Source organism: Sus scrofa, chromosome 6 (assembly GCF_000003025.6).
Source record: "Sus scrofa isolate TJ Tabasco breed Duroc chromosome 6, Sscrofa11.1, whole genome shotgun sequence".
NCBI classification, from domain to species: domain Eukaryota; kingdom Metazoa; phylum Chordata; class Mammalia; order Artiodactyla; family Suidae; genus Sus; species Sus scrofa.
In genome coordinates this window covers 4,408,759-4,436,018 of record NC_010448.4, presented here as the reverse complement: position 1 = coordinate 4,436,018, position 27,260 = coordinate 4,408,759, and the positions used below count along the sequence as shown (strand labels likewise).

Genomic DNA, 27,260 nt, shown 5'->3' with positions numbered 1-27,260 from the left:
GTTCCGTGGCCTTGGACAAAACCCCGACCTCTTTATCAAGTGAGAGCTGGAGGGTAGAGTGTGGTTCCCAGGGCTCCTCCTGGCTTTCACCATCTCTCCTCTGCTCTTTCCTGAAGGCCGCGGGGGTGGGAGAAGCAGCCTTTCTTTGCCGTGGAGAGAAAGAGCTGCAGGCCGGTGGGCTGGGGAGGGTGGGAGAGGAAAGCGGGGGGCACTGGAGGAGCTGCCAGAGGCAGGCCAGGGGCTCAGGAGGGCGCATGTGCAGAGAGAAGACGGGCCGCTTGAACCAGGTAGGAGGCCCTCAAAAGCCTGTTAAGCAGGGATCGTTTGCTTAACGAGAAAAAACAGCTAGGTTATTTATCATGAGGTGTTGTTATTTAAAAGGAGAAAACAAACTTCTCAGGCCGACTTTGCAATAATGATTTCTCATGGTCGTTTTTTTTTTTTTCAGAGAGAGGAATTTTTAAAACCCCCGAGCCTATTAATGAGCACATTTATTACACGTTGTTTTCCCCTGGAGATAATTTAAATTGATTTACTTTTTGTCCTGCGATGGTGCCTCCACCCGGATCACGAAATACACCAGCCATCGCCAACTGCAGTTTTATGCAATGAGTCATTTGCTCATCATTAATCACATCGTCAGTGGTAAACAAGGGATTCAAAATGACATTAACGCTGCTGTGTTCTGCCAAGTAAGTAAGAATTGCCCCCACGTTGTGTACATCTGCCCGGCCCACCCCTCCCTCCCAGGACAATCCTCGTTACACGGGATTCGATCAGCCCCTTTGACTCAGCGTATTTATTAGTGCAGGCTGATGATGAGGCTGCTTCTGAAACGGAGAACCTGTGAATGTCTTCTTGGCCCCGTCCGTCTGGGCGATGTTTTGCCAACAACAGCATATTGCAGTGGGGAGGTGATGTAACCCCACAGGGCACACCTCAAATAATGCCTTGGCACACCCTGCCCCTCTCCCCTTCCCTGCAGCTCGGGGATCTGGGGGTCTGCCCGGGGCCTTGGGTGGCCCTGGCACCAGGATCCCCCTGCCTGGGTGTGGTCTCCAGTGCTGTGTGTGGACCCAGGAGGTCGAGGCGGTGGCTTCAGGCTCGGCTTCCCTGCCTGGCCGATGAGAGTTGCTCCCAAACACGTGGCCGGCAGGGTCATTGTGGGACGGACTGGGAAGGGTGCTGAGTGCGGTTGGCAGCCCAGGCTGGTGGCTGTCGTCAGGCCTGGCTGCTCCCAGCTCCCGGAGGTCAGCCCATTGCCTATTTCTCCCCATACCCTGCTGGGGGTCCGCCCCATCAAACATGCTCACCCAACACTGCCACAGCAGTGACAATGCCGGGTCCTTAACTCACTGAGGAACGCCCAAATTCACCCTTTAAAGGTGCATAATCCAGAGTTCCCATTGTGGCTCAGTGATTTAAGGACCTGGCGTTGTTCCATGAGGACGCAGGTTCAATCCCTGGCTTCATTCATCGGGTTAAAGATCCAGTGTTGCCACAAGCTGCAGCATAGTTCACAGATGCGGCTCAGATCTGTGGCTCTGGCGTGGGCTGGCGACAACAGCTCCGATTAAACCCCCTAGCCTGGCAACCTCCATATGCCATGGGTGTGGCCCTCAAAAGACCAAAAAAAAAAAAAAAGTGTACAATCCCATAGTTTTTAGTATATTCTTGGAGTTGTACAGCCATTACCACTAATTCTGCAAACTTTGCAGCACCCCCAAAAGAAACGCCACACCTATTAGCAATCACTCCCCTCCCCCCAGCCACCTTCCAGCATTGGCAATGACTAATCTGCTCTCTGTCTGTGGATTTACTTATTCTGGGTAGTTCATGTACATGGAATCTTATGATATGTGACCTTTTGTGACTGGCTTCTTTCCCTGAATATAGTAATCTGGAGGTTCATCCAACGCTGTATCTTGTATTAATACTTCATTCATTTTCATGGCTGAATAATATTCCATTGTATAGATAGGGCATGTTTGTTTATCCATACATCCATCGATGGACATCTGGATAGGTTTCTCTTAAAAACTTTTTTCCCAGCTTTGGAATTCTATCTTACAGAGAGAATTAAATCTTCACATCATTTTTGTAGTGAAAGATAGAACCCCAAATAGCCCACTTGGGGATATATGTATATGTTATGGGGGCTTCAGGAAGGCAGGAGGAAGCAGGTTAAGAGCAGAGTCTGGAGCTAGACAGGCTGGGTGTGAATCCTGAATCCACCATGGACAGTTGGATGACCTTGGGATATTCACCTGACCTTCTTGTGCCTCAGTTTCTTCATCTGTAAAATGGGGATAATAGTACCTTCCTCAGAATGTGGCTGCAGGGATCAAGGGACGTTTGTGAAGTGGTGAGACAGGAAGGGACACGCAGCCAGCAACACCCTGTTGCTGCTGTGATGGTGCTGACAGATGCACTTGCTTGCTGCCCAATGCCTATCTCTTCTCTTTTGGAACAGTGTCCTGGCTTTCCTCCGGGAAACCTTTGCCCTCCCCTTCTCAGCCATGCGGTTTGGGTGGTTCTGAGCCTATCTTCTGCTCCAGGGTGAGCCCCACCTCATGTGAACTAGCCACAGTAGTTGGTTCAGGGATGTGGTCATAACACACTCAGAGCCAGTAAGCCAAAAAAAAAGAAGAAAAAAAGCCACATCTTGGGATTCTGGGGAACAAAAAATTTCTCTCCTGAGTGAGTTTGGTGGAATGAGGGTGTGAGAGTTGGGGCTTGTGCAGCCATCTTGTGACCATGAGGAGAGCCTAGGGTGGCAAAGGGAAGACACAGGGAATCTGAGCTTTTTGTTTGACATTGATGACATTGGTCGAACACTTGGATTAAGCCACACCTGAACTCCTTATGGATTATCAGTTGTAAGAGCCAATAAGTCTCCTTTTGTTGGTCTGCCTGTTTAATGAAGGCTGAATAGAGTTTATTGAACTAGGAAAAAACAAAAACAAAATTCTAACTGATATTTGTGGGTGTGTCCTAAAACTACATAGTGTTTGTTGGGATCCCCTCCCAAATCAAATGCCTGCATGTACATCCTTGCCTCCAGGTCTAGTTCAAGGGGAACCCAAAGACCTGGGAACAGAGAGAGAACTCCTCAGAGCCCTTCCAAGGTCGGCAGCACGTATGGTTACTCCCGGCACCACTCTACCCTCTCCCTTCCTAGGACTTGTCACCGTCTGCTTGTCCCATGTACTTCCATCTTGACTTAGTTGCGGTCTGCCTCCCCACCCCGGCTCCTCCCTGCCCCCCAGGTGCCAGGAGCATCTGTCTTGCTGACAGAACAATGCCTGGCACATGGCAGGCACTTAAGAAACCCTGCCACTGACAGAAAGCAGCCACTGTCCCTCCCAAGTTCTGACTTGGCCGTGGCGGGGTGGGGTGTGGGTGAGCCCTGACCCGGCCCCCACCCCCTCCTCCCGCATCCACAAGGCCAGCCTTAGGCTAGACCTGGGGCACTGGAGAAGCCACTCATCACTTCTTAATATTGTTTCATGATTCCTTCAGAGCTGAGCCCCAAGCTTAGCTGGGAAGGCGCCAGGTGAAACTGCTGAGTTTCCCCGGGGGATCTTATTTCAAGTCATTGACTGAGTATAACAGAAGCTTTTGCAACAGCAAGATTGGCTAATTTTAGCTCATGGTGCCCCAATTCATTCTTTTCCCCATTGTCCCCCTTGCAGCAAAGGTGAGTGAGGAAAGTCACAATGTGTCTCTCGTGTCACCCAGAGCAGCGGCCAAGAAGGCAGGCCTGGGCTCGCACAGCCTCAGTCCGGCGCTTCGGAGGGCCCAGGAGCCACAGAGCCGATGGGTACAGTGGCAGCCCATTGTTTTGTTCTATTTTTAACTGACCTCGTGTTCCCAGAGGTGCCCCTTGGTGAGAGTTCAAATGCTGGGTGAGAGGGGCAGGAGGCACAGGCTGAGGGTGCCGTCTGCCAGTCCTGGCTCTGCCACCGCTGACTGTGCGACCTCCCCCATCACACCCCCTCCCTGGACCGCCGTGTCCACGGCCATAAAGGGGGCAGGTTGGACATCTGTGAGGCAGCTGGCAGGGTCAGGAGGGCCACGGAGGGTTCCCTCCTTGTGGCAGCTGGAGAGAGAGCTGCCCTGAGCCTCGGGGACGGATAAGCTTTCCTCCTCACAGAGGGGGCGGGTGGTCCGGGCATGGCCGGCCTTCTGGCATGTTCTGTCCGGCCTGCTCGGGAACTGAGGTTATTTTTGTTTCTTCCTTGAATGCCTTCAGGCCAGCCTTCACTCCCCAGCCCCTTGCCTCTTTATCACTCTTCACTGCCCAGCCAGCATCTCCCAGGGCCACCTCCCAAATAAAGGGCTCGTCGGTCACCAGCGAGGGCACCCCTAAATGTGACGCCCCCAGAGCAACACAGCGCAGAGGTAGGGTGTGACCAGGAAAGCGCAGCCTCAGTCTAAGCACGAGGTGGACCCCAAACGAGGCACATTCTACTCAGAAGGGGAAGTCAGCACTCACCCCCAGTTCCCTTGTCATCTATGCCGAGGAACAGCTATGGAAAGATCCGGACTTCAGGAGGCTAAAGAGACAGGACAAGGCAGTGCAACCCCCAAGCCTACATGGACCCTGTCCCGGAGGAAAGGCTAGAAAGGGTATGATGAGGTCAGTCTGCAAACCTGGACCAGACAGGAGACTGGATTCAAGGACTGCATCCCAGTGAACGGCGCTGATGCGGATAACTGGGCAACTGCACTGTGGTTTTGCAAGACACTCTTCTTGTGATCTACACACCGACACATCTCTGGTCACCTTGGGCTCTCCGTCTTAAAACGGAGGCGTTGGTTTACCTTAGAGCGTCTGTCCTTTTATTTGGGGGAGGAGTCATAGGTTCCTCTGAGAATCTGATGGAATCACTGGACACTTTGCACTCTGAACTGCACCTGCGAAGCACGGACCCACGCTGTGTTGTGTGTCATCTCCAGAGGTTCCCAGACCCCTCGTGGAAACACTGGGAACCTTCGGACCCATGATCTTCTGATGGGCTTTCCAGGGACTACATTCTAAAGTTCTGAAAGCAAAATACCATGGTATAGTCATCTTACTCTCAAATGGTCCACAAAAGCACACGAATATAGATAATTAAAAAAAAAATAGAGCACATGATAAAGCAAACGGTACCAAACATTTTTTAGCCACTCCTGCAGCATGTGGAAGTTCCCAGGCCAGGGATCAAAACCGTGCCACAGCAGTGACCTGTGCTACAGTAGTGACAATGCCAGACCCTTAACCCACTGAGCCACCAGGAAACTCTCCAAATGTTTTTAAAAAGGTGCATTAGAGTAGCCTATGTAGTATTTTTTTTTTTTTATGGCCACACTGGTGGCATATAGAAGTTCCCAGACTAGGGGTTGAATCAGAGGTGCAGCTGCTGGCCTGCACCACAGCCTTAGCAACACCAGATCTGAGCTGCTTCTGCAACATACACCACAGCTCACGGCAATACAGGATCCTTAACCCACTGACCAAGGCCAGGGATCGAACACGTGTCCTCATGTATACTAATTGGGTTTGTTACCACTGAGCCACAATGGGAACTCCTATGTAGTATTTCTACTCTTTGTAACTTTTTTGCGAGTGTGACATGTTTCCCAAATTCAAACGTTAAAAAAATCAATTGCCTGGGGAGTTCCCTGGTGGTCTAGTGGTTAGGATTTGGCACTTTCACTGCTATAGCCTGGGTTTAGTCCAAAAAGAAATCAATTGCCTGGTGCCTAGTAATCAATAACTGAAGCCCATTATTAGCATTTTGACAAGAGGAAGAAAGGGGGGGGGAGTTTAATGCTACTAGAGAGAGGCAGGCAGGGGCCACGTGGAGCAGTGCAACCAGGCACCGGGGGTGAGGAGCCCGGGCGGTGGGTGATGAACAGGGATCTCCGTGAACTTCTATTCAAACTTGAATCACCTGCTGATTTTTGCTAAGGGAGCAATTCTATGGAGAGTCAGGGACTGCGGTCGGCTTTCCTTTCTCACCTGTCTGTTTCTTACCTGCCCACTTCTCTCCATGGTATAAATCGTTGCAATGAACTTCTCAGGATCATCAGCTATCCAAGCTGGAAGGGACTTTACCTCACCCACCCTCTCATGGGATCAATGAGAAAAGGAAGGCCCAGTGAAGTCAGATTCCATGTCCACCAGCGAAGGAGCTGGTGCCCAGATACCCACCCCAAGACGGCCCTTCTTACTCTGCTCATGGTAGCATGCAAAGATTTCCAACCTCATCTTGAATATTTTCTTTGAGATCTGGGGCACTGTTTCAGATGAAGCTAAGAGCTGATATACTAGAATGAGTGTTCTGCTGGGAATCGGGATGCTCAGATCTCACTAAATGAACTGGCTGTGTGGCCTTGGGTAGGTGGCTTTCCCTCTCTGAGCCTTGGTCTTGTCATCATAAAATGCAGTTGATTTGCCTAACTTCTTATCCTTTTGCCTTTTGCGGGGCTTATGGATTCCTTTAAGGAGCTGATAAAATTGAACCCTTTTTCAAAGCTGTGCATTTTGAGGCACACATAATCTCCAGAGGTTCATAGCCATCTCATACAAGCTGCCTGCATAGTCTGTTTTCTGACGGGCCTTCCAGGTACCAATTTCTTACGTCTTAAAAGCCATGAAAATAGAGCCAGTGGGTCAAGACCCACTTGCATTGTGTTGAAGAATTAACTCATCCATCCTCAAGTCACTTCTTGGGCTCAACTCTGACTAGAGTGTTGAAGTTGCCTCTGGGAAGTGAAGATGGCTTGAAGTCAAGGGCCCTTTGCTCTTCACCTTCAGCTGGAAAATTTCTGCCTTTGGCTGCAGTCATGCCCATTGGCCTCAGAGAAAAACAAGCCCTTCTGGGAATCACAAGACTGCTTTCAGCCAATGGGGAGGAAGAGAGCACCTAGCAACTCACTGGTCATCCCTATCCCACCCAATCAGCATAAAGGAATGGCTGTTCGTCCAGGCTTGACTAACACAAGGAGACCAGCCCCCGGGGCATCATGGGGAGAAAAAAATAGTCTTTAATTAAGCCCACATGCAAGCAATCAATTCCAATTTTCCACTTCTGATTTGGTAAAGAATACCCACTGGGCATGTACTGAGACACTATAGAGCTTCATAATGTTGGTGATGGGCTCACCTATTTTTCTTTTAGTCCTGGCACATTTTTGTTCAGACGCCTGGTATGGGAAACAGAGGAAAGCATAGAGGCCTGAGTGGGAGCCAGTCACAGCATGTGCTGAGCTGGAGTGGGGTGTGACTGCACCAGGCACGGAGCGCAGAGGTCTCCCATCAGAGGAGGGAGGGACGACGTGGGGTCCGATGTGGGTCCCAGGTCTTCTGTGGTCTGGGGTGAGCTCACCCTGCATGGCGGCCATGGATGGGCACTGGCTGAAAGGGGGAAGGGTGTTTATAAATCTGCACATTCTTTTCAAGGTGCATTCTTTTGCACCTTGGAACCATAGCTCTCCACGCACAACAGCTCTGAGGGTCTTCCTGGGACCCTATAGCCAGAAAACCCTACCCCAGGTCTAGCCCAACCCCTGAGACTGACAGGAAAAGGGGCTAAAGTCACAGGTGGCTTTTCTAGGGTGTAGGGCCTTTCCTTGTATGACAGGTCACCACGCTACTAGGCAAAGCTCCCATTTGGTGAAATGTCAGCATGGGAAGAATGGGGGGGAGGTGCCCCGCCAGCTCTTTGGGATCTAGAGGGATGGGGACACGTGTGCCCGTCAGCTGGGAGGGCACCCGGAACAGTCAAAGGGAATGAGGGCTCCCTGTGAGGTCAGGGCCAGCCTGAAGCTAGATGCTGGTGAGGGTGCCCCCCTGGGCCAGAGCCTGTGGCTGTGCTGACCCTGGCAGTGAGGTCAGGGGAAGGCATGTGCCCGGCACATAGTAGGTCTGCACTAAATACTAGTGGAATGAATGAACAGCAAGGAAGTTGTCTCCAGTGACAAAATGCTAACACGCTGACACAACAACTACGTCAGATCCGCAGGTCCACGACCTCCTGTCTGCCATCCCTTTGATCCCAGGACTTGTGGGCGGTGCCATCGAGCCCTCTCCCAGGGGCTCTCGGCTGGAGAACAAAGGATGAGACGCCTTGGTACCCCCGTGGACAGTTAGTGTCACGGAGGAGGTAGGCTCTTAGGGCTTGCTGACCTGCCCACGGGTTCCCTGTTCCAGATGGTCCTCCCGCAGCCTATCCTGTCATCATCACCATCCACGCCAGGAGTGCGTTCCCGTCATCCCTTCCTCCAGTCTCTCCAGCATCACCTCTCCATCGACCGAAACGTCCAAACCCTCTGCACAGCATCTCATCCCAACCCACCCTTCAGCCTTCGTCGCCCAAAACATCCCTCCCTCCACGTTACAGCCCTCCTGGGCCTCTGGGAGCTGATGGCTCAGAGTTCCCTGCTCTTTCCCTTCGGCTCAGGATGCGTGGCTTTTATCTCCTAAGACTCAGTCCTGTCTCCATCTCCCACACTGGAGGCAAAGGGCCGAGCCTGTTAAGGAAGGGATGGATAAAGAAGCCCATTTAAATATCAGCCGAGGAAGCCTGTCCTCAGCATCAAGGGGTCTGGGAGCAGGGAAGGGGCAGATCCTAAGGCTGCCCTGGTTTCTATGATGCTTCGCTGAGAGTGGAAAGCTGAGGTCCCTGCCATGCTGGGGGGTTCTTGGCAGCAAGGACAGTTCAATTAAGGGACAATGCAGGGCCCCGCAAGAGTTAGCCTCTATCAAGGCCAAGGACCAGATAATTGGAGAATGTGCCACCAAGAGCCCAGGTGGCCAAGGAGGGCCTGCTGGGCTGGCAAGTGGCACACCAGGTCCCAGGTGTGTCAGGAGGGATGGCCGGCCACCAGCCTCTACAGTGGGATTTAATGCAAAGGTCAGTTCTGCCTTTGGGGCTAGGAGCTTCCAGAGCTGAAGAGAGGCAGCCGTGTTAGGAAAATGCCACCCATGGTGTGAGCAGCGGGAGACCCCGGCTGGAACCCACTGAAGGACTGGACGGCAAGATCTAATCAGAAGGGCTTTGCTGTGACTGGACCCTCTAGTTCCTGGCGATGGGCTGGTCCAGGAAAAAGGCTCGGGTCTGTGGGCATCTGGAACCCAGCCTGGGATGTTGAAGACTCTTCTGGGAAGGAAATGAGATGAGAGGGAGACAGACCTAACCCAGCCAACGTGGATGTGCTCCATGAGGAGCAGGGAGAGAGGCGATGACACGTGACATGGATAAGGTCAGCCGGGACCGCGGGGGCCAGAAGGGTCAAAGAATCACCCGGCCAAGCAGCTGTGGCCTCGAGCCCCCTCGTAGCTTCGAGAGCTCACGTCAGCCGAGGGCGGCGGGTTGACGTTCTGGCATATTCAGAGGGGATTCTGAGTTAAATGTATGCGATGGGCAAGGCAGGGCGCTCCAGGATCAGGTCGCTGAGGTCGTTCAGGCGTTCGTGTTCACTGGCCGCGGCGGCGCTTTGCAGGCGGCGGAGGCGGGCCTGCAGCTCCTCCTGCTCCTTCTTGAGCTCCAGGTAGGAGTGCGAGAAAGTGTGAAAGATGGACGTGGCCGGGAAGGCCATGATAAGGATTCCGCTCAGGATGCTGCTGAGGGCCACCATCTGGCCCGGCACGCTGCTGGGGACCATGTCGCCGTAGCCCACCGTCGTCATGGAGATGACGGCCCACCAATAGGAGGCGGGGATGCTGGTGAACTCCAGGACCCGCCCCGACTCATTCTCCGCCACGTACACCAGCGGGGAGAAGAGGGTGATGGCCACGCAGAGGAAGAGGAGCAGCAGGCCGAACTCGCGCGTGCAGCGGCGCACGGTGAGACCCAGCGTCTGCAGCCCTAGCGAGTGGCGGGCGAGGCGCATGACATAGAGGATGCGCAGGGCGCGCAGCACGCGCAGCGCCAGCCCCACCTTCTCCAGGTAGGAGCTCCCGCCCGGCCTCTCGCCATCCTCCTGCGGCTCGTCGGACACGGCGAGGGACACGTAGTAGGGGAAGATGGCCAGGATGTCGATGATGTTCAGGGGCCCTTGGAAGAACTGGCACTTGTCCCGGGCCTGGACAAAGCGCAGGCAGAACTCCAGGGAAAACCAGGCCACGCAGATGGTCTCCACGATGAAAATGTAGTAGCACTTCTGCGAGCACTCCCCCTGGAGAGGCGACAAAATGTGGGTTGAGAGGGGACGGGCAGCCCCACTGGAAATGGAAAAATAACCACCCCGAAAAGCAATTCCACAGAGCGGTGTCCATACCGATATCGACTCCGTGTATACAGATTCCGTACGCAGTCTCTATACCAAATATATATCCTTTCTCTATTTTATATATGAACCATATATTTGTATTAATATGCGCTATATATTATACAATATACTGATATTTTATTATGTCATATTATATGATGTACTATTAATACATGTCATTAGATATTACATATACACTAAATATGTGTATATTTAAAGTATAGTTAATTTACAATGTTGTGTTTCAAATGTACAGCAAAGTGATTCAGTTATATATATATATTCTTTTTTAGATTCTCTTCCATTATAGCTTATTTCAAGGCATTGAATACAGTTCCCTGTGCTATACCACAGGTCCTTGTTGTTTACCTATTTTATATATAGTAGTGTGCATATATTAATCCCCCAGTATATATTCTGTGTATATTCTTTGTCTAGTAAATAGTCTGTATATTCGATACATTATGTCTATATCGATGGAGCTCTGTGCTGTAGACTCTTAGTCACCCACCCCAACCCCCTTTTTACACAGTTCTTGGCACATGGCCAGTCAGCTAGACGAGAGACCACCTCTCCAGCCTCCCTTGCGGCCAAGTGTAGCCAAACAACCAAGGCCCCCACTGACAGAAAGTAAACAGAAGCGATGCCTGCCACCTCCAGTTCTAGGACTTCAGTTGTTGGCCTGAGCTCCTGCCCTCTCTTTTCCCGCTTCCTGCGAGCCAGATCAACCCACATGGCCCAGCTTAGAACCCGCAGCTTGGACCAATGGCCCAGGAAGGGTGGAACATCTAGGTGGAAAAAATCTGAGTTTCAGAATGAGAGCTGCCCACTCACCTCGGGCCCTCGTTGTGAGAGAAATCAGCTTCCATTATGTTTAAAGCTGTTCTACTGGGGGCCCTCTTTGTTAGAGCAGCCCATTTTCTCCTTTACCGATTTAAGTACCTCTTGTGTACCAGGCATTGCCCTGGTGCTGTCACTGAAGCCTCGCAGTGATGCCATGAGCAGGCAGCTTGGCTTCATTTATGGTCCAAGTGCTGAAATAACTTGCTGGGGCTCAGTGTCATGGTTGATGGTCTCCCGGGAGACTCTATGCTATTTTGTAACATCTTTGCCCGCCATCCCTCATTCATTCATCCAAGCCAAATGCGTGGGGGGTTCATCTTGTGCCAGGCCCCTTGTTAGACTCTGGAGGTAAAGCACTAGAGAAGCAGGTGTGGTTTCTGGGGGGTGAATGATTGGGGTGTGGGCAGAGAGGGTGCCTGCATTCCTAGCACAGCCCTGTGATGTGGGTTGCAGCTATTTCTCTTGCGAGATCCCAGCCGGGGGTAGTGGGGGGGAAGCTCCTGTGGGCTCCTTGCTGTGTCACTCCCACCCATGTTCCCAACAGGGACTTCCGCTAGCCCCTCTGCTACTCAGAGAGTGTCCTGGAACCAGAAGCATCCTCCTCCCCCAGCTTGTTAGAAACACAGGATCCTGAGTTCCACTTCATCCCTTTGGAGCCAGAATCTGCATTTTAACAATAACATGCATGCACAATAAAGTTGGAGAAGCTCTGATCTAACGCAGTCGTTCTCAGCCTTGACTGCACATATTAGAATCCCCTGGCGGCGGGGGTGGGGGTGGGGTCCTTGAAATAGCCTGATGTCCGGTCCAGGACGCCAGAGATTCTCATTTTGTTGATCTAGGTTTCAGCTGAGCCGTAGAACTTTCCAGAAGCCCCATCAATGATTCTAATGCAGAGCCAGCGTTGAGAACCTGACTCTAAAAATTCCATCTATATCTGTATCATCTGTGTCCACATCTCTAGCCGCATCTGCCTCTCCATCAGCTCCATCTCCATCTGCATCAGTCGCCCTACCCTCTGTATCCATGACGGATGGGCGAGTGAAGGACCAAGGCCAGCTGACTGAGTGAAAAGCAAGATGTTGACACCTGCAGTTTTCTTTGGATTAAAAACCCCTGAACTGGAAAAAGAAATTATTTCCAGTGCCTGGGCTCACCGGGATTCTAAATTGAAATGTTCTTTATGTCTGGCCTTTGAAAGAAGCAATGAGCCGGACGGTCCTGATCTCTGTTTGCCGGTGCGGGGACGAGCAGCTCTCTGCCCCGCCTTCTCTCTGGTCTACCAAAGAGGTGGGAGGTGGGGATGGGGGTTGAGGGTGTGGAGTCAGGAGTGTCTGTGACCCAGGTTCCATTCTCCCACTTTTGCCTACTCGGGCAAATCATTTGCCCCCCTGGACTGTTGGTTCTCTGTCTCCGGAGTGTAGTGATGAATGGGAGTGAGGCAGGTAAAAGAGTCAGCAGACTGCTACACCTGCAGGCACAGGTAACAGAGATGAGTCACCGGTCACAGACATAGCCTGCCTCGTCAGTTCAAGGCTAACTGTCCCCTTCTATCCTGGACTTTATGGGAAGCTGAGGGAATTCTCCAGCACACGAGCCGTCTTTGCCATGACTGCCTGGGGATTCTGGAAGGCTCGGGAATTTTGGATCCTGATTCCCAGTCCTGCTACACACTTGCTATGTGACCTTTCAGTGATCACTGCCTCTCTCTGTGTTTTAATTTCTGATGAAGAAAGTAGACCAAAATTAGCATTTCTCCAAGCCGATTCACAATCGCTGCCTCAGGATGCCCCAGAATGCTTGTTACAAATGCAGATTCTGGGGCTCCTATCACGAAAGCAAAGCCCTGGAGTGGGGCCCAGGAACCTGCATTTTGGCAAGACCCCCCCTGCTGAGTCAGAGGAGCCTGGAAGTTTTTCAGACTCTAAGCCAGATTCTCTCTATAAGGCTTCTTTGTTGCTGACATTCTGGGAGTTTTTTCTTTGGTGTAAAAGCCTCTTGTGGCCTGAAAATAATCTTCCCAGACCAGTGACCCAGGAGCTCAGAAAGGTGGCTCCTGGGAGGCAGAGGGGGCTCTGCGGGTCCTCCTTCTGCCTCTGGTGCCAGCTCTTGGCTATTCGAAGCATGCCCCAGTCCACCCCCACCTCCCGCCGCTGGCCACCTCCTGCACTGCAGCAGCGCTCTGCCGAGTCACCCCTGCATTGCTGCTCTACTCTGCATCCCGGAGCAGCCTCCCAGTGCTGGCCCTCAGAGCAATGCCCCACTAGCGGCCAGCGTTGTGGTGGCAGGACTTTATGGGGCTCGAGCTGAGAAAAGGATCCCCAGGTCAGCCAAGATGTGAATAAAACTCGAGGGAAGGAAAGGAAAAACATCACTCTTTCTCTCAGCAAGTTTCTGGTCATATTCTGGAGGTAGGATGAACAGCTCACCCTGGTTTGCCCAGAACTTTCCAGGCTGAGCAACAGAAAGTCCCAGATCACCGGAACTCCCTCAGTCCTGGCCAAACCAGGATGGTCTGTGACACCGCCCTCCCAGGGGGCTTGTCACCTGCAGCAGCGAGGTATGATCTGATTCCCTCCTGCCATGAAGAAAAAGGTGACCAGCCCTGGGGAGGGGGAGGGGTGGGCAGCGTGACAACACGGCCCATGTCACAGACAGATGTGCCGTGAATGAGCCAGATGTGCTTCATCCAGGCGAAGTCCAAGAGCAGGCAAAACTCATCAGAGGTGGACAGCGCTGCCTCTGGATGGGGTAGGGAAGGACTACGAGGGAAGCTGAAAGAACATTCTAGGGTGATGGGAACATTCCCTATTAAACAGGGTTCTGGGTAACATGGGCGTGCCCCCTTTGTTGATTGGACAGATAAGACTTGCGCTGTTCAGTGTGTGTAAAATTTACCCATGACACTGTAAAATGAAAATAACATGATCAATCATGGTGCTGAAGGATTGGGTGGGAGGGGGTGGAGAGCGTGAAAACCAGAATGGCAGATTGTGGACAATCGTGAAAGCTGAGTCATGAGCACTTCTTGGGAGTTCACTATACAATTCCGTTTACTTTGACAATGCCTGAAATTTTCCATCATGGAAAGTTAAAAAAAAAGTCAGGATTGGAAATCAAAACCAGAGGAGCTACCACCCCATACTCACTGGGATGGCTGTGATGATAAGGACGAAAAGGAGCAAGTGTAAGAGGAGAGGGATTCAGGCTGGTGTTATAGGGTAAATAAGGCACAGGGATGTCACGTACAGCACAGGCGATAGAGCCAATAGTTTCTAATAACTTTCAATGGCGTAAACGCTATAAAAGAACACATCATTCTGTTGTGCACCTAAAACTAACATAATAGAATAAACCAATCATACTTCAATAAAAAGAAACGAGTGTTGGTAGGGGTGTAGAGAAATCAGAACCCCCTAAATGTTGCTGGCGGGGGTGTAAAATGGTATAGCTGCTGTGGAAAACAGGTGGGGGGTCCCTCAGAAAGTTAAATACACATTCGCTCTATGACCAAGCAATTCCGCTCTGAGGTACATACCCAAAGGCGCTGAAAACACACATCCACATGCAAACTTGTATATGAATATCCACAGCAGCATGATCCATAACAGCCAAAGTGTGGACACAAGCTCAATGCCCATCCACAGATGAGTGAACAAACAAAATATGGTCTAGTCGTATGATGGAATATTATGCAGCCACAAAAAGGAAGTTCTGGTTCATCCACAAACCAGATGAAGCTTGAAACCCTTTTGCTTGGTGAAAGAAGCCAACATAACAGACCACACACTGCCTGCTTCTATAGCTGTAAAATGCCAAGAAAAGGCAAATTCACGAATATAGAAAGTACGTTCGTGGTCACAGGTGGCTAGTGGAATGGGGGGGGGGAGTAACTGGTGTGTGTGGGATTTCTTTTTAGGGTGATGAAAATGTTCTGGAATTAGACAGTGAAGATGGTTGCACAACTGTATACTAAAAACCACTGGCTGCGCACTTTAAAAGGGTGACTCATACAGGCTATGATGAGATCTTAGTGAAAAAGAAAGCAGAGTTTGAGTCTGAGTGGTTGAGCCATTCTGGGTGAGGGGGTGACAGCAGCCCCATCCTTTCCCAAAGCTCTGGAGCAGAGCTGCTCTGAAGGGCTCTGGGGTCAGAGGGTGGCCAGGGCTTTCTGAGGACAAAGCCATTGTCCCTGAGAGACCATCTGGACAGGCTGTCCGGCAGACGGCTGCAGGTGCAGCAAGGGCCAGTTCTAAAAGTTCCATCTGGGAGGGACTCAGGGCCAAAGTCTTGACCTTGGAGCCACCCTCGCACCCGCTGTCTCCCAGCAATGCCTGCCGGCTCCCCCTTGGGAATGCGGCCAGAATTGGCCATGTCTTACCCTCTTTAGCTCCATCCAGCAGCTCCACCCACTCCCTCCCTTTGCTTCCTCCTGGCCACAAATTCCATCATTTGTGCCTCTGTCCCTGGCCTCTGGTCCTGGGCTGTTTTCTTCGAGCATCTCCCATGCCTGGCACTGCTGACCCACGCCTCTCCCCGGGAGCCCGGTCTCTCTCTGCCATGCTCCCCTCCCTCATGGCCCTTCCATGGTCCACCCCCCACCCCCAACACCACCTTGAGCTGCTGTCCCTTCCCTCAGCTGCCCCCACTCCCCAGCCCTGGCACACCGGGGCTCTGAGGAGGGTGTGGAGCCAGGCAGGGTGGGCAGAGTGGAGGGGGGCTAGGAACTGGAGCCATGGCGTGTGCTACCCATGGGAAAGGGCGATGGAGAGGAGTGCTTGTCAGCTGGGACAGAGGGAAGCTCAGCTGGAGGGAGAAAACCTCCAAGCCCCAAAAGCAGGTTAAGAAGAATTCCCTAAGGCAATTACCAAATGTCACTGAACACAGAGAAGCTACTGAGAGTGGGCAGTTCTTTACGGAGCTAATTCATGATCCAAGAAAGAGCCAGGGAGGAGGAGATGCTGGTTCCAGCCCGAAGCTTTTTATCAAAGGCAGGGAGGAGTTGGGGCCGGGGAGGGGATAGGTATTGCATGCCAAAAGTTGAGGTACACCCAATGCCAGGAGGGGATTGTTCCATGGAGGGGTCCCCCGTGGTTCTCTTGGTCTTTAAAAGTCTATGTGCCTTCCTTCCCCATCTCAGTGAGGCACGGAGAGCAGAGCACAGGTGGCCCCCCAAATCACACCCCCCAAGCTCTGCTCCCGCCCAGCGCCCTTTGCGCAGCTGCAATCTGGAGTGTGTCCTTTTGCAACATCCCCGAAAGTCCCCTGCAAACTTCTGGGGAGGAGGTGAAGCGAGAATGGGAAGGGACATGAGAGCATGTGCCCCCACTTGTCCCCAGACGTCCCCAGCACTGAGCACGCCCTCGGGGAAGTGCATGAGTGAGTGAAGAATGATGCTAGGCACTGGAAACAGAGATGTTTGAACCTACTGGCTGCCACCTTGACTGCCGCCACGTTGGTTCCATGAAGCGGGGAGAGTGTGATGAGCAAGGCAGATGTGCAGGTGGGAGGGTATGAACAAGCCCCAAAGGTGGGTGAAAACAGCCCCTGCTGGCTCTGTGCCAGCACATGATAAAAGGAGCATCAGCCTTACGGGCTCCCTCTGAGCAGGTGCTGTCACTATCATCTTTCATAGGTGAGGAAATAGAGGCACAGAGAAACAGAGTGACACATCCAAGGGCAGAGCCAGGGCGTACCTGGCTGGGATTCCAACCTAGCACGCGCAGACAGGAGATTTCAGCTCCTTCTCATGAATGATACCATTTGCTGCCTTTGGGATATCTCGGGAGCAGAAAAGAGGAAGAAAGAGGCCAAAAGAAAAGGAGCAAGTGTCTAGCTGTACCGGCCCGGTGTCCTTCAGCCTCCCCCAGAGGGAGGGCAAGGTGCTGTGACCAGCAGAGATGCTGGGCAAGGGCTATGTGGAAAGGGCACCTGGGCAAAAGGGCAGGGTTGACAACCATGGCACGGGACTTGGGCAGAGGGAAGTGGAAAACCTGGGGCATTGCAGTGTTGATCACCAGATGGACAGGTAAACACACTGTGGCATTTACAGATAGTAGAATATTACTCAGCCCTCAAAAAGAATGTAGTGCTGGCAGGGTTCAACACAGATGAACCCTGCACATGTTATATGACGTGAATGAAGCCAGAAGCAAAAGGCCACGAATGGTAGGATCCCATTAAATGAAGTGTCTGCAGTAGGGAGGTCCATGGAGACAGAAAGGAGACTGGTCATTGCCAGGGGAAAATTGGTGGTGGTGTGGAGCGGCTGCCTCACTGGTGCAGAGTTTTCCTTCAGAGTGCAGAAAATGTTGTGGAATTTGATAGAAGTGTTGCCCACACAACATTATGAGTGTGCTAAATGCCACTGAATTGTTTGCTTTAAGATGGTTAATTTCATGTAATGTGAATTTCATCTCGGTTGGTAAAAAAGAAAGGGACCTGGGCTGCTCAGAAAGTGAGAGATTTGTCTTATCTGCAGCACCTAGAAGAATGTACTTAACAGGCACACAGTACCTGTTGATGAATAGAATAAAAGGATAAATATTGTGACTTCCTGCGAACGAGTACCTGAGAAGTGGATCAGGATGACAAGTGACCTTTTTTGAACACTGCCTATGTGTCAGCCTTGTTCTAATCACTTTACATTGAATTACTCTTTAATTTTTTTGGTCATGCCCACAGCATGCAGAAGTTCCTATGCCAGGGGATCAAATCCCAGATGCCAGATCCCCACCCCTCTGGGCCACCAGGGAACACCCCGAATTACTCTTTCAGTCCTCAAAGTAGCTGCTTGAAGAAAAGGTTAATAGCATCCCCATTTTACAGAGAGGGAAACAGAGGCGCAAAGAGTGACTTTCTCAGGATCACTGTGTGTGGGGGTGAGGCTGAGATTCAAACCTAGAGCATCTGCACTCGGAACAGTCCCAGCGGACACAGAAGCACTTCAGAAAGTCTGGCTGCCTCAGAAACACTAAGTGTCGTGGAGGCTAAGGGTCCAGCCTACAGGTAGAGTGGCTTTAGCATTGAAAGATGGTGCCATCCTAAGGGGTTGGGTTTGAGAGCCAGGCAGGGGTGAGCTCAAATCCTGGCTCTGCCACTTACTAACTTCAAGCTTAGGAAAGTGATAAAACTTCCCTGAGCCTCAGTCTACTCATCTGTAAAATGGGGGCGGCGGGGAGCAGCGGTATCCACTTCCAAAAGCTACTGCAAGGATTAAGTCCATCCTAGCAAATGCCAGCCTCCTGAAGGGGCACTTAATAAGCTTCAGTTCCCTCATCCCTTTGGGGCTGAGCTGCCCCAGGGAAGCCAGCAGAGTCTGAATGCTGCTGGAGATGCTTAGGCACTTGGCTTGATCCTGCCTGTCTTATTGCCTCCCCCCCTGCTCCATTTTAATTTGCAATCTCAGGCACAGAGCTTGCACCCCACTGCCAAGTTTACTCAAGGGATATTGCTGTAAGAAGCTAGAAAAAAAAAAAAAAAGAAAGAAAAGAAAAAGAAAGAAAGGAAAGGAAAATACTTTGCATGTGTTCTAATTCTCCAACCCGGCGTGACCCCTCTCCCGTGTCTGATGAAGGAGTTCTGTGGGTCACATCCCCTGGGGATGACTCGGCTCCCCAGGCCTCCTGGGCACTGACTGTCCCCAGGAGCGAGCTGCCCGGCTTTGCAGCCGGTGCTGAATCGCTGCTTTCAGACTGATGTCCCAGAGGCCAAATATGAAATACCAGGCACGTGTGGCCAGGAAAGAACAGCATCTTTTTATGTAAATGGAAGGGCACCGTTTGAAGGAACAAAGCCCGCCTGGTCCTCAGCCTCCAGCCTCTCTGAATTACCGTCAAAAAATGGGGAAATAGACACCCTTTTTTGGGAGGGCTGCACCTCCCATCATCTCTCCGGACAGGACAATCAGGGGTGGACATCACCCCTCTTATTCTACCAATAGAAATGACTGCCTGAGTCCCCAGTTCTCTCTCCCGCCTCTGATTTATTTTTTCTGGGTTCCTGTGACACCATCCTGGGTTCATACCCTGCATGATTTTCAAACCATTAGGCTTTGGAAAGAGCTTGTCCCTCTGCATAATCTAAACCCTGAGAAGCCCTATGAGGAAGAGGCTCGAGAAAAATCCAGGGGCCCTTCCTCAGCAAGTGGGAGCAAGTCCCATCCTTGGGGAACAGAGATCCCTTACTTTCTCCTAATCTTTTCACTGCAGTGTCCACATCTAAATCTTTCTGTCCACAAGCAGGTTCTTGAGTCACATGATTTTGTGCTAAAGAATGAAAAAAATGCCTACAATTAGCGCTAAGGTCTTCTCTAGGGGGAAATAAAAAGAGCTGTTTGAAAGGTGAAATATTTTGGTGGCTTTCTTTTAGGACAAAATGTTTCCAGGTTGGACAAGATAGGTTTTGATTCAACAAACATGTATCAAGTGCCTATTCTGAGTGAAGCACTGGCTGGTTCTCCCTCTAAGTCCTGTCTTTCTGGAAAGTTCTCTGATGGTCTCTGGGATATATGTTTAAGGGAAGAGGACTTAGGTCAATGACACCAGTTATAAACCACATATATATCCTGCACTGCTTCATGTACGTGCGTTGTTTATTGGAATCCCCTGCTATAATGTCAACACAAGTGACATTATTAGGACGTCAGGGGACGGGAGCCATGGAGGAGTATGGGGCCACATTTTAACTCAAGAAACCATCCACATCTCAGTGTGAAGCTCTCCCATCATCTTCCCAACACACTGTCAGGTCCTTATCTCATTTCTCAGACCACCCAGGTCCCGGAGGTGGGGGGGGGTCTCCCACCGCTATTTGGAAGGACAGCACAGTAGTGGGCAAGCAAAGGTTTCTGCTCAGGCCCCCTGGGGCGGGGTCACTTCCACATCAACTCAGCTCCGAGGTCCCCATCTGGGGGTGGGGGTGGGGGAGGGGTGCTGACTGGGGGGCTCAGGAACCAGGGTCCAGATTCTCACCAGCATCTTTGCGTGGTAACTCTGGGGAAGTTAAACGTCCTGAGACTCAAATTTCTCCATCTGAGACTGGAGCTGAGATGCCCACGAGAATGCTGGCTTAAGAAGGGAGGCAACCTTGGCCTGGTCTAGCGCCACTCCGAGCCCCAGCCGCTGCTCAATTAACACGCGGTGAATACCTCCAGGGTGTGACCCTTCATAGCCAGGTCAGCTGCTTTAGGGAGGAGGAAACCAAGGCTCAGAGAGGTGGAGACATTTGCCAGGGGTCACAGAGCTGGCACAGGCACACGTGACGTGGGCCTGCTCTGCCCATTAAGACCAGGGTGGCTTTGGCGATGGCCAGCCTTTGCTACTGGTGACTCTCCTGGACCCCTTTTATGCGCATCTTTCTCCAAAAAACACACATAAAAGTTATCTTTTACGACTGCATTGGCTGGAAATATATACGATCCAGCAGGGATCGTACTCGTTTCCTTCCTTCCTGTTTGAAAAATACGAAAGCGTTTTCGTGGCCTCTCAGTCCCGCGGCGCCGGGCACGGCCTGCTGGAGAAAGCAAGCACTCACCTTGTCCTCCTCCGCCCTCAGGTCCGGCATGGTGCTGACACACAGGCTGACGGCCGTGGTGGCCACGAAGAGGATGGACAGACACGCAAAGACCTTCCCAGGGAGCCCCGACTGCGGGTTTTCCACCATCTCCCGCAGCTGGTGCATGAAGAGGCCCCAGCGGGACGTGCGCACGGCCGGGCGGCTGGCCTCCCTCTGCCGCTGCACCGCCTCCTCCCTGCGCAGCTCCGCCCGCTCGTCCAGCTTCCGCAGCAGGGTCCGCAGGCAGCACTTCTCCAGGTTGGCCTCTTCGATCCCCCAGTAGGTCAGCTCCTCCTGGAAGGACAGCACGCACATCTCCCGGAGGAGGACCAGCTTGCCGGCCGCCAGGAAGCTCACGATCACCCCGAAAGCGCTGGGGCTCCGATCGAAGAAGAACTCCTGGTTGTCCTCGTCGTAATCGTCGCAGAGCTGCGCGATCTCCTCGTGGCTCCGGCAGAAGCGGAGTTTGCTCAGGCGGCTCAGCGGGAACTCGTCCAGCGTGCTCCAGGGAAGGAGGTACCTCCTGCCCCCCACGTTGACCAGCATCTCCTTCTTCAGGTCCCCCGACGGGGAGGCATCCAGCGCGCCCACCTTCCGGGCCCGGCGGTAGTAAATGCCCTTGATGGATGGTGGCTCCACAGGGCCGGGAAAGAGCTGACTCCAAGGGCTGCAGGACCGGAAGTGATGGTGTCCGGCGTGCAGACCCCTGTCTCTGGGTATCGCCGAAGACGTCCTGGCACCGGGAGGGACAAGGGCAAGAAAAGGGGAGGGGCATCAGTCTCGGGGCAGAGTCCTAGACAGCATCTCACGTTTGCTTTCGGGCAACTGCACCTGTATCCGTTATTCTTTCACTCTTCCCTCCAACACGGATGGGCACCTACTGGGCACCAGATGCACTTGCGATCTATCAGCGATCAAAAGGAGATGGCTATGACATCCCTTCCCAGATAGTGTCAACTCCTATCTCCGAAGCATCTCCCTGGAACAGGCATTTGGTGACTGGGACTTGGGGAGCTCGGTCCTGAGTTGGGCAAGCCAGAGCTTGGGTCACTTCCAGGCTGTGTGGTCTTGGGCATGGGCCTGAACCTCTCTGATCTCATCATTGTTAGGCCAGTGACCAGACTCACACCAACCTTGCAAAGGACAGTTGCTGGAAATAGAGCTTAAGGGTGCAAAAATCGAGTTCACAGCCAGGGTTTGATCCCTTACAGACTGCCACCACAGGTGGGTTTCTCAGCCTCTCTGAGGCCTTTGCTTCATCTGCACAGCTGGGGTAGTTGGGGTGCCCACCTTATGGGCACTGTGAGGGTTACATACAGTAACATACATGCAGTGTACATTAAGAATGCTTCTAGACATTTCTGACATGCCAGGCACCCATCCCCATGCCTCCTAAGGTAACTCATCTCAACGACCCCATAAGATACGTTAGTATCTCCATTTTGCAGGTGAGGAAATTGAGGCCCAGAAAGGTGAGGCGATGAGGATTGGGAATCCGCTTGGCACAGCATCTCATGCTCAAGGAGTCGCTTTACAATGGTCACCTCATCCCTCTCATTTGCTTTTCTTTTTTTTTTTTTTTTTTTTTTTTTTGTCTTTTTGCTATTTCTTGGGCATATGGAGGTTCCCAGGCTAGGGGTCCAATCGGAGCTGTAGCCACCGGCCTACGCCAGAGCCACAGCAACGCGGGGTCCTAGCCGCGTCTGCAACCTACACCGCAGCTCATGGCAACGCTGGATCGTTAACCCACTGAGCAAGCGCAGGGACCGAACCCGCAACCTCATGGTTCCTAGTCGGATTCGTTAACCACTGCGCCACGATGGGAACTCCTGCTTTTCTATTTAGAGGACACTGGCCATCAATGACGGCACACCATCGTGGGGTGTTTGCCTCAGCCACCTTGCTGTGTGACCTTGAGCCAGTCACTCCCCCTCTCTGGACCTCGATCTTATTATCTGTGGAATGAAGAGGCCACAAATGATCTCTCCTTTTCAGACCTATTTGGGACGCTTGACTTAGAGGAAGGGTTTTAGATTTAGCCCATGCATTAAACAATACAAAACAAAACAAAACATTGCCACAATCTTCCTCTCTCAGCCTCCTGCAACCATTTCCTGTGCTCTTCATTCTAGCCAGAGCTGTTTCTAAAGCATCCATAACCTTACATTCCAAGATGCACTCCAATCAAGGGAAAAACTCAGCAGCTGAATGGAAATAAAAGTTCCTCTCAATTTCAGAGCCAGTCGGATTCCAGCAGCCGGTAGAGAGTTGAATCACAGCCTATGCATTTTACACTTGCTCACCACACGATATTCTGCTATTCTGCGTGATTGCTTCGTTTATAACATAGGGCCAGAGAACAAGGAGCAGCCTGCAGAGAGAAGAGTATTTTGAAATCAGGGGAGCCCTTCCCAAGCATTCTTGTTTTCCGAGTGAAAAAACCCCAGAGCTGGAGAGCTGAAGGGACTTGGCCAAGGTCACACAGAGAGTCCCAGTGCAACGCAGGGAGCCCTTTCTAGAACCCCCCCCCCCAATGCCCTTTCTGCATTCACTGCACAAAGCCAACTTTGTAATGCACGCCCCCCAGAAGTAGCCGGCATGCAAACCTCTTCCCAGAGCCTGGGCAATAGAATCACTCAAAACAGCACTTTGGCAAAGGGTGTTTGAGCGCATCCAGCAACCCCCCACCCCTGCAGCAAACACTAACTTCTTCCTCCGAAGTTTAACTCACCCACCCTTCTCAGGGAGCCCGTTTCCAGCTGTTTCCCTGCCGGGCAAGGGGAGCGCATGTCTCGATGCCCCGGGAAGAGATGGGTTTGTGGTGGAGATGAAGGAGAAGCAAAGAACCATCCCAAAAACAGCAGTTGCTGGCAGAGTTAGTTTTCAACCTTTCTTCGCCTGCTTTCTTCCGAAACCTGAAGTCCATTCATTCTGTATCTCTCTCTTCAGCAGCTGCAGAAAAGCCCAGGGAGAGTGGGGTCGCTTTTATAAAAGGACCCAGAAGCCCTTTTTCCTGTGTGAGGTGAGGGTTTGAGGGGTTCATGCTGGGAGGGAGCCGGGCCAGCTGTCCTGCTTCAGCGGCGGGCTATGCACTGAGTCCCACGGGGACAGCCAGTGTGGTCCTGCAAGAGAAGCGGTGGAGGGGGGGAATGGGAAGGGCTTAGAAATAATCTCTCCATCAGCCAGGCAGCAGGCAGGAGCAGCAGCCGCCTCTGCCAACCGCTTGGAAGGCAAGGAGAGCTGTTCTCCCTCCCCTCCAAGGACGAGCATCACTTGGAAGGCGTGGAGGGCAACTTGGGGCTGGGGCTTCTGCAGCTTCCTGCCTCTGGCATCCTGGAGGTTCCTCGGGAAGTGCTGGTGACCGGGAGGGGCTCTGATAGAGGCTACAGGAGGAACTTTTTCTGCTTTGAGCCAGCTGAGGCCTGGGATAGGTTCAGAAAAACGCCAGCATCCAAGCGCTAGGTGGGAGATCTGGAGGCTGCGTGAGGGACCAGGCAGGGGCACGAGCTTGAAGTCAGACCCGCTTGGATCTCTAGCTCTGATGTGAGTGGCTGGGTGACCTTGGGCAGGTGGCTTCGTGCTTCCAAACCTCAGTTTCCTTGTTTGTAAAAAATATGAGGAGGGGATTTCAGGGACACTCACCCCAGAAGGCACAGGGCAGGCTTTTCCTGTGGCTTGGGCTGCATGGTCAGGGTGAAGAGGCAGAGGCCCAGTTCTAGGGCCTGGGTTCTGGCTTCAGTTCTGCACTGCTTTGCTGTGTGTCCTTGGTCAGTCATTTCACCCCTCTGGGCCTCAGTTTTCTCACTGGTCAAATGAGGACAGTGGAAGCAGTGACGTCTAAAATAGCAAAACCATTTTCTCATGTAGGCGCTCAATGTATATTGGCTCTTCTTAATTTTCTTAAGAGGTTCTGAGGCCCTGCTTCTTGGCCTCCAAAGGAGAGTTATTATATCAGCTCCATTTTGCCATTGAGACCTGGAGTCTAGGGAAGAGGCTTGCTCAAGGTCATCTTGCTCAAGGAATGTGCACTTAACAGAGACTTTGAGTTCTGATGTGAGCATCTGGGAGTGAGGACATCTAAGCTGAGCCTTCCAAAGCTACCTTGAGTAGGCGGAGGAGCTGGGGACCTCCTCGGTCTCTCTGTGGCCTGCGCAGGCAGGAGCACAGGAGCTAATGGAATGGAGGGTAGCAGTTTTCAAATGGTATTGCCTGAAACCCGAGTATTCTGCAGAAATGATCAAGGGGGCTGGAAGAGGGGTGACAAAGAGAAGGGTAGGTGATGAGGTTCTGCCTGACCATGGCAGAATCAATCTGATCAGTTTCCCAAAATGAGTCTGTAAGTGTAACCCAAATACATGCTGTGGCCCCAATGGTCCAGTCCCCATGCTCAGCCCACTCTGAGAGACCCCCCCGGGCACCTGTTGGTGATGGAGATGCTCTGCCTGCTTCCCCTGACTCCACATCTCTCTCAGACCCCAGGACGGCTCCACGACCTCTCAGAGACCAGACTCCAAAATCATCTTTCCAACTCAAAAGGGTTTTTTTCCCCTCCTCTCTCTCTGTCTCCCCACCTCCCCCAGCTCTTTATTATCCATTTCAATTTAACATCTCTGGCCAGATCTCCCCCAACCTGCCCCCCACCCCACTTCTCAGTTCTCTTTGGATCTGGCGTGCCTGGGTGACCAGAATTTACCTCTTCCCTGCTGGGTGAACTTCAGCAAGTTTTTTTTAACCTCTCTGTGCCTCAGTTCCCTCATCTGTGGAATAAAGATGACAGTGATTACCTATCGATCCGTTGTGAGCATTGAACAAGTCCATTTACATTTATGAGGCAGAGCAAGAAGAAGAGTGTCTAGGGCAAAGCAAGTCCCATTTAAGTGCTCGTTGTTGTTACAATTATGATCTTAAGTCCTGAGTCATACCTGAAAGATTTCATTGGGAGAAAGGAGGCTGCTATTTAAGACATTTTTTAAAAGGTGGGAGGTATGGATCCTGTTTGAACCCCTCATAACTCATGGAAGAATTGAGCCTGAGGGAAAGAGAAAATGTGGGAAAGAGTCTGAGGTCGCAGGGCCAGCTGATGGCAGGCAGGCTCGGTGAGTCCCAGTCCAGCGCTCTTTCCACTGCCCCCATCCCTCCTGTCATCACTGTCACTGTGCCCAGGCTATAGGACCTTTGACTTCAGCCTAGTGTCCAAGTCTGGGGCATTCACTGAGTCCTTCCACAGAGCTTGGAAAAGTTCTGATCCCCCTTTTAGCTTAATACCACTGCCGTCCTGCCCACAACAATCCCGCCCCACCCCATTGTGTGCACTTGACCTCAGCTAACCACAGAAAGTAGCCTGGCCCCATATCTTTTCAGCCTCCAGAGTCTGGGATATAGGATGTCCTAAGCCATCTTTGCTCTCCTCTGAAAGACTGCCACCTGCCGTGTTTTTCTGATAAAGGGAATGGCCTGTGACCATGTGTGAGTCTCCTTGAGCTGCTGTAACAAAACACACGAACAAAGTGGCTTACAAGAATACAAATGTATTATCTTGAAGTTCTGGAGGTCAGAGGACCCCATGGGTCTGAGGGGATAAAATCACTGCCGTGTCAGGGCTGCATTCCTGCTGGAGACTCTAGGGGAGAATCTGTCTCCAGTGCCCAAGGGCTGCCAATATGCCTTGGCTGGTGGCCGCATCTCTGACCTCTGCTTCTGTCCTCACTGATCCTGCCCTGACTCTCCCGCCTCCCTCTTATAAGGACCCTTGTGATTACACTGAGCCCACTGCATAATCCAGGATAATCTTCAAATTTTAAGATTCTTAACTTAATCACATCTGCAAAGTTCCTCTTGCCACGCCAGTAACAAAAGCCCCTGGGGATTAAGGTGTAGACATCTTTAAACTCAGTGAGACCCATTTTGGACTTTTGACCTCCAGAGCTGTAAAATGATAAATGTGTGCCTTTAAAGCCATTAATTTTGTGGCCTTTATTGCAGTAACAACATCAAACTAATACAAACTCTGACCGGGGGAGGGGCGGGCAGGTCACAAACCAGCCATCAGAGACACTTGCAATTTACTGAGAAGGTCCTGCCTTGTCTATACAGCTATTGCCTGCCAGCACCTGCTTCCGGAAGTTAAGATCCATCCATCCACGCAACCAATGCTTACTGAGATCTACTCTGCCGTGGCTGTCGCTCACTGGCTGTGTGACTTTGGGCACGTCACCTTCCCTCTCTGTGCCTCAGGGACCATGGGGTAATGATAGTCCTTACCTCACAGGGTTATTGTAAGTTGTGAATGTGTAAATGCATGGGAAGCACTGACTTCAGTGACTGGCACACAGTAAATGCTCTATAAGAAATAATTATCTTCATCATCATTGTTACTTATCATTACAGGAGCTCAAGTCTCCTGATAACAGAGCATGAGAAGAGCTGGCATAGACAGGTCCCTGGGTGCCAGGAGTGAGCAGAGGAAGCAAAAAAATGATGACAGGCTGTTCAATGATAATAACGGGCTTTCTGGGGGGAAATATTTGGTTTGCAGTGTTTGCCAATTAATGTAGTATAAATACTCTTACCAAAAGGTTTCATGCTAACAGCATAACACC

The 27,260-nt window shown here is 51.8% G+C and overlaps 1 protein-coding gene across 1 annotated transcript; it reads right to left on the bottom strand.

Annotated features, from left to right (window-relative positions):
• On the bottom strand, window positions 5,471-24,754 carry KCNG4 (potassium voltage-gated channel modifier subfamily G member 4). Its single transcript, XM_003481782.4, has 4 exons — window positions 23,397-24,754; window positions 22,827-23,032; window positions 20,641-21,394; window positions 5,471-10,170 (listed from the first exon to the last, which is right to left on the bottom strand). Coding segments are annotated over exons 2-4 (1,527 nt in total). The 5' UTR covers window positions 22,829-23,032; window positions 23,397-24,754; the 3' UTR covers window positions 5,471-9,399.